We start from the raw sequence: 8,268 nt of genomic DNA, 5'->3' as shown, positions 1-8,268 counted from the left end.
GTCGTTGGTCCAACCACGGACCGTCAAGCTCAATCGTGGTTTGGATCAGAGGATGGATTTTGGGACTTTTTGTGAGGTGTTTAACTGTCAACCAACAAGGCCAAATGACGGAGACGGCTCGTCTTTTCCCTCGTGGATCCACACACTAATTTGACAACTTTTAGGATCAATTGTTTAGGTCCTTGACAACTTTTAGGATCAATTGTTTGGGTCCTCCTCAAGGACCCCTAGGGTGGTCCTTGGGGAGTCGTACCCGGAAGTTTTGATCCTAAACATACACTAAGGTCTATTCTAAAACTTTCCACCGAATATGACTTTTATATGACTCCTAAAACCCCTTGAAAACATGAAGGCACACTAATTCACTTTAACTAGTCTTTGGACGTCGTGGTCGTTTCTTGACGTTTGGATTCAACACTTTCTCATTAAGTTCATTACCATTGTTTTAGCTTAGAAACACTGTTTTAAGGCATATTTCATCAAGTGAGGCTCTAGACTAGGTCATTGAAGCTGAAATTTCAAATATGGGTCGCGCAGGTGCGTTCAAATTTCACCCATCGAAGTTTCTTTTTTGTTTTTCTTCCCCAATTCATGCAAACTCAATTCTTTTTCTTCAATTATTTTTCGATACAGATACCCAGAAAATGTACCTAAGAACCTAGCTCGAAATGACTCTATAATGAGACATAACAAACTCAGAAACTTCTTAACTGAGGAAAATTCAAGGACAATATATGAATTCAAGAAGGTATCAAGATCATAAACATTCAATTGTTTTTAGGACAAATCCAAACTGAAATAAATATTCTTGACACGGGGGAGAATGATCCCTACGTCATAGGAGACTCACATAACTTGTAGGATCACCCCGACGAAATCCACAAGCAAATTACATCGATCTTGACGGATCTTGAGCATTTTTCTCCTTTCTCCTCTTTTCTCCTCTTCTTTCTCTTCTCTCAAAAAACCTAATTCTTTTTCCAATAAGTGTAAACTAAGATCAGTTTAGACCCAATTCATTGCCCAAAAATGAAATAAAATAAATGAGTAAGGAAAACACCAAACTACCCCTTAAAAATTTGGATTGGACTTTCCTTATTTCAACAACCCAACTTCCAAAGGGCATAACTCACTCGTACATACTCGAAATCATGCAAACTCAACGGCGTGGAAAATATCATTCCAAGATCTTTCCAATCATAATTGAAAATATATCTAAATCATTCTGAGCTATGAGTTATGAACATTTGAAGTTGACTAAAAACTTATTTTTTTCCTAACTTGAGTAACTTTTCATATTTTTCATTCTTTCCAAAAATGACTATTTTTAGTTCTTAGCTATTACAAATTGCAAGATGTTACACCCATATACTTGATATCCATTTATTTAAGATGTTTAATGACTAAAACTCAATATAAAATTATTGTTGATGGTGTTGGATTAATAAAGGAAAATAGAGGGTCAAAACAGTTTTAATGTCATAAGTTCTGACTTTGTACAATTTTTAAAAGGTTGTAAATGATATTATTATTAGTCAATATAACATTAAAAAAGATAGTCAAAAACATTGTGAGTGTATCTTTAAGTTGTGAAGAGGCGATAAAAGAACAAAAATTATTAACATTATTTAGCTTAACTTTAAATAAGGCAACAACATGTGAAAATTTTATTAGGAATTTGAAGTAGTGGAAAAGGTGCTATTAGCATTTCTATAGTAAGATACTTATTTAACATATTTCAGTATAGCATTATATTAGGCAAATGTGGAGCAATATAATTAGTTATATTGTAACGTATACTAATTATTAGGTATTATTAGTATCCGTTAAACTTCTTATCTACTCACATTTGTAGTGAATAAGAATCACTAAAATAGGGATTCCATTGATATTTAAATGTAAATATAGTTACCTAAATGTGTGCTAGGAGAAAATAAATTATACCTATTCAATTTTAAAATGTAATACCAACTTAACCTCAATCAATTCATCTTATATTTGCTTCATTTAAAAATACGAGTGAATTATAACATTATAATATTAGATCGATCCTATGCATAAGTTTAAAGCAATGAATAAAACCTTGCATGTATAATTTATGATTTAAAAAAAACACCACAAAAATGGCGAATCAAATAAATTTGATTCATGTAAATACAAGGTAATCAAACTTGTTATACACTTTATGTTGCTCTCAGATCATACATTAATTTAGTTGGTTTATATAAAAAAATTATACCAACATCAGTTATTAAATGCAAAGAATATATTAATTTTAAAAGCAAAATAATCATTTTGATGAATAAAATAAAATAGTTCAGAGTATTAGAAAAAAATTTCTAAAAAGAATGTTCAATTAGTATGCATTAAGTAAAAAAGGTTTATTTTAATGCACCGAATAATTTCATAGCATTGAAAGAGATTATGTAGTTGTTTGTATCAATTTTGGGGGTGGAAGCGGATTTGTAAAGAAAGAAAATATTGTAGAGAGGAGAAGATGATGGAAGATTGATGATTTTATTTATGAGGAGAAACCCTCTATTTATATACAACAATCTTACCTCTTTGGCCAAAAATGGCCGACACCTACTTTACACTTGGCCTTTTTACATTTGGCCGACGCTAAAAATAAAAAAACTTAGTGGCCTATCTTTATTATTGGCCGACACACTTACTATTTACTTTATGACTTTTATATAATTGGCTTTTTACAGCCGACACAACACGACAAGAATAAAAGATTATTACTTTGTACATATGGCTGATCTTCAGCCGACACAAAAAACAAAATACTTTACTTTACTTTTCTTTTTTTTTCTTTTTTTTTCTTTTCTAAAAGTACTTCAAGGATTATGTCATCCCCTTGGTTATATTTTGAACAAATATGGTCTGGGTATTTGTGCCCAACTAGCTTGCAATATCTTGTCATCAGTTCTTCGGATATGAATCCTTGCTTTATTGCTCTAGTTGTTGGAGTAGCTTCTGATTTAACAGGGACAAAATTCATTTTTGGACTTCTTCCATATCTGCTTGTCTTATTTCTCGCGAATTGGCGTATATCATTAAGTGATCTCTCAAATAGTAGCTCCATATGATGTTGCCTTGTATATAGTTATTTCCTAGTTCTTGTATAATAGTTGATAATCCAATTATCCTTTTATTGGCATAGAAATTGGGTATCTCAACTCTTGTTATCTCTGGCTGTTGGCCTATATCTTCTGGGATTATCATTTCCCGCGTTAGCCCAATTTTGACTATCTGGATCATTGGCTTTATTTCATCATAGAGTATCTCCGCTGGTGCTGTGTAGAATCTTATGAAAAATAGGTTTCCTTTTGTTATCTTTTTATATATTAAAAATGCTTTGTGGACCTCTGGGATTCCACTTATTTCTTCACCTGTATATGTATAGACTATATTTAATAATCCATAGTTATAACAAGTTTTAACTAGGTTTGGATTAGTTTTTGGTTGTGCAATTAACTTGTTATAACCTTGTAGTTTTTGGGTTAGGTAGTCTTGGGTTTTTTCTAATGTCGTGGTAGATTTGGATTTTTGATTCAAAAAGTTTTGTATCTTGTATAGGTTTTCAATATATGTTCGGGATATATAGTTATATGTTTTCTTCTCTTTATGCAGGCTAGCTGCATATGTAGATGTTTGTGGTGATGAAGTATCTATTATCTGTACCTTTTGAGTAAATGGTTTGGTAAATACGGTATTTAGGTTTATGTTTTTTGGTGTAGGTTTCTCCATAGCTCCTTTGCTTGTACCTGCAACATCAGTAATGTCATGGGTTTTAAGGAGTTTCCCAACGTCTCCTTTTAGTTCTGGCTGTTTTTCGTCTGCCAAACGACGTAGCTCCGCCTTTTTAGAGTCATGCAATAAGATTTTCATCAGTTTTAATAATCTCAATTGTAAATGTAAAATTCAATATATTTAATATTAATCTTCTTATTTCTTTTGTTGTAACTGAATCATCTATCTTTTTGGTTATCCACCACTTTACCTGTGTGTTATCTGTTCTCACAATAAATTTATTGTAAACTATATATGGTTCAAATGCTAACAAACATTTATACAATGCAAATAATTCTTTTCTATTTATTTCCCATTTTGCTTGTGCTTCAGTATATGATCCTGAGTAATACGTGCAATGGTGTTCTGTCTTTTCTTTGTTATATTTAATCATACTTCCTTCATTATTAAATCATGTTACTACCATTGGTGTTTTTAATTTTTCCCATTTATCTTCTGGTAAACAATTATATTTACATATATTTGCTTCTGCTCCTGTATCTATTATAGGGGTATAATATCTGTTGTGATATCCTTCTACAATAATTTTTGCAAGTATAAATATTTTCATTAATCATTTTGTTCTTTTTATAATTATTTTCTTATTTTGACAAGTAATTGTTAATTGTTCATTTTCTATGTTGTATGGTTTAACTTTTTCTAACCATTTTATTCCTAACGTGATATTATGGTTTCCTTCATATATCTCAAAAAAAAATTTAATGGAATTCCTCCTATAATTATTTCTTTTTCTGTTGTTTCTTCATTTGTATTTACTATTTCACTAGGTCATCCAGGGCATATGTGTCCTGTTTTCATAATTTCTTCTTCTAATACTAATTCTCTTGTTATATGGTTTTGTTCTTGTCCTGTGTTTATCAAGATTTTATATTTTCTCTGGTCTATTATTCCTGTTATAAAATAATGATATGGTGTCGTTTCTTCTAATAAATTTTGTGGTATTTCATATTTTCTTTTAGATGTACTCATCCTTGATGACGTAGCTCTAGTTAACATATTTAATGTGCTTGTATTTGGTGTACTTGAGGTGCTTAATCTTTACTATTTCCAAATCTCCTTCTGTATCAATCTCTTTATAGCTATAGTCATTATTATCTATTACAGTAATTATTTTTTCAAAAGGATTTTCTATTTTTATTTTATCAATTTTATTCCTTGCTGTTATTTTATGTTTTGTTGTTAATATATAGATTTTTACATCTTGCTGTGAATACCTTACTTCCCGGTGTTAACTCTATTCCTGACATTTTCCAATATAATACTAATGATTTATTTATATTTGTATCTATTAATGCTACTGTATAATTGGCACTTATTATAAATTTAAGTTTTTGGTATATTAAATTTCCTTTAACTACACTTATTACACTTTTTTCTATAGGGTGTATTATTCTGTCATCTGCTAAATATATTTCAATGGGTGTATCTATTCCTTCTCTGAAACAAGCTTTTATTAGTATTTCCGTTCCTCCTAAATGTACATATTTTATAGCTGCTTTATTTTTTATGTCTTGTATTTCTTTATTTATTATTCGTTTACTTATTATAGGTATATATGCTTTTCCGCTTGTATATTTACATATTTACAGTCTATGATGTGTTCTTTTTAACTAACTACATAGTATTCTTCTTTTTGTCTTTTAAACAAGTTTTTTAATATAGGTATTTCAAGTATCTTTTCAATACTTAAATCTAATTCTTTTCCTTTTATTTGTTCAAAAACTGTATTATCAAATATAATCTTTTGGTGTGATGATTCTTCATCTTCATAATTCTCTTTAGATATTATTTCATTTTCAGACATTATATTTCTTCATCTATTTCATTATCTAAATTTTCTTCTCCATTTTTAGTTTCTATATTTGATACTTCATATATGTTGTCGTTATCACTTAATTCATAGTCTATGTATTCTATTTGCATATATTTTTCATTGTCTATGATTAATTCTTCTATTTGTTTTCTTTTTGGATCTTTTGGTAATTTACAATTCTTAGCTATGTGTCCTATCTTTCCGCAATTGTATCAAGTACATTGAGATATCTTCCTCTTTGGTTTATATTGTCTTTTTACTTTATAATTTTTTATATAATACCTTCGTCTTGGTTGTTTATATTTATACTTAGTTTTATTTTTTCTATAATTTTTATATCTTTTGGATTTTTGTTTTTTATTTGTACATCCAAATTGTGGTGCCATTTTATTTTTGCAACATGCTAAATTTTTATGTAGTACTTTTTCCATTTTTAATTTTTCTTTTTGGCTTTCACATAATTGTGTAAACCATTGAGATAGAAAATTTATTCTAGCTCCTAAAGTATCTACTATCCCTTCATTATCCCAATCTTTAATTATTTTTGTGCTAAATGGTTCTGGTAATTTTGTAAAATATTGTTGTCTTATCTCTCTTGCTTCATCTAAATTATATTTTGGTTTGTAGTAATATTCTTTAAATTCACAAGTATATTCTTCAATGTAACACATTTTACAGATAGATAATTTTGTCATAAGCTGTCCGTTTATTATTTTTTCTCTGTTTTGTTCTTTTATATCTGTGGTCATACCTCCAAATTCATTTCTTATTACCGATTCGTATTTATCTAATATTTCTATATTTGTTTTTTGTGTCGGCTGCATATGTACAAAGTAATAATCTTTTATTCTTGTCGTGTTGTGTCGGCTGTAAAAAGCCAATAATATAAAAGTCGTAAAGTAAATAGTAAGTGTGTCGGCCAATAATAAAGATAGGCCACTAAGTTTTTTTTTTAGCGTCGGCCAAATGTAAAAAGGCCAAGTGTAAAGTAGGTGTCGGCCATTTTTGGCCAAAGAGGTAAGATTGTTATATATAAATAGAGGGTTTCCCCTCATAAATAAAATCATCAATCTTCCATCATCTTCTCCTCTCTACAATATTTTCTTTCTTTACAAATCCGCTTCCACCCCAAAATTGGTATCAGAGCTAGCTAACTAATTAAGCTATTAACTATGGAAAAATCTGGAGCTACAAATCTACAAAATCAGGTATACACTCTTAAATTTATGAGTAGCTAAATAAATTTATTCCTGAAAATCTCTTGTTGATTATAATTGTTTATCATGACTTAATAATGTTATAATAAGCATCTTTTAGAAGGTTTGCTACAGAAATATTCTTCGAATAAGTATGCCCAGACTATGTCATCCTAAAGTTGAAACCGGTAGGCAAGAAGGGCCGTTTAGGGGAGTAAACAAAGTTGAGGCGTTGTTAGGGTAACTAATCAAAGAAAAAGCTGTAGTAGTGGCTAGACGAGATGATTATTAAATCATTATTATTTCATAATAAATAAGTATAATCCATTAAGAGGTTGAAAGAAATAAAAACTTTTAGCAAAAATGAATAAAATGAGTACCTATTTAGTAGATGATGATGATAATTATAAGATATTACTACTCTATATACTAAAAAATCTGAGTACTGATATAAAAAGAGAAATTTATGACAAATTGGTAACATATGAATTAATAGAAATAACAACCCAAGGTTGGACTGAGTTAACCATACAAAGTATACAAGATGAACTTTACTATGATATGTAAGATTTATATGACGATCTAGATATATTTACAGATTAATGATTGAATTAGAAAAATTTGAAATATGGCAAAGACAAAGTATAAGATATAGGAAAAAATTAGTTAAAAATCCAACCAAGTTAAGTAAACTTTTTAAAATTTTATACAGAAAAATATAATGAACAAAAGTAAAAAGATTAAAATAAAAAGAACCAAGATAGATAAAAAAGTAAGAAAGACATGGAAAAAATTGAAACCCTTGTATATAAAATATGAACTATCACAACTAGTCAAAACAGATAACGATAAAAAAGATCATTTGATAAATATAATTTCAAAAACAGAATACAAATATGTTTGTTATTTGAAAAAACAGTATGAACAAAGAAAAATATAAACAACAATTAATAGAAAAAATAATGAAAAAATAAATGAAAAAGAACAAGAATTACAACATAGAAAAAGAAGGTTAGAAGAAAATATATTAGCAGTAGTATGTAATAAATCAATACTAGCACAAAGAAAAGTTATATTTATGTTAGAATTAGAATTAGATTGTCTTGAATATGAATTACAACATAATATAATACATAAATTATAATGAACAAAGAGGAATTTGCAGTAGACGAAAAGACATATGAAAACCAAGACGGAATGATAATAAAAATAATATTTTCAAATTTAGGAAGAAGATATAAAAAAAAATAGGAAATAATTTATACTTGATGTTAGAAAAAGAAACAGCAAGATTAGAAGATAGTTTAACAGCCATGATAAGAATAACAAAAGAAAATGAAGAAATAGATAAATCAAGAGAAATAGAAAAAATAAAAGTAGAAGCAAAATAAGAAGTACAACAGAATTTTAGCAAATTGAGAGACTTACCGATTTTTTCTA

The 8,268-nt window shown here is 28.7% G+C and overlaps 1 protein-coding gene across 1 annotated transcript; it reads right to left on the bottom strand.

Moving 5' to 3' along the window:
* Positions 1 to 2,422: 2,422 nt before the first annotated feature.
* On the bottom strand, positions 2,423 to 5,398 carry LOC138347753 (uncharacterized). The gene has a single exon (XM_069296063.1). The coding sequence runs from the start codon at positions 3,895 to 3,897 to the stop codon at positions 3,004 to 3,006; it is 894 nt and encodes a 297-aa protein (XP_069152164.1). The 5' UTR covers positions 3,898 to 5,398; the 3' UTR covers positions 2,423 to 3,003.
* Positions 5,399 to 8,268: the final 2,870 nt, after the last annotated feature.

The sequence above is a fragment of the Solanum lycopersicum genome, chromosome 3, assembly GCF_036512215.1.
Source record: "Solanum lycopersicum chromosome 3, SLM_r2.1".
Taxonomy (NCBI): Eukaryota; Viridiplantae; Streptophyta; class Magnoliopsida; order Solanales; family Solanaceae; genus Solanum; species Solanum lycopersicum.
The sequence above is the reverse complement of the archived record's forward strand: the minus strand, read 5'-3'. Positions and strand labels throughout refer to the sequence as shown.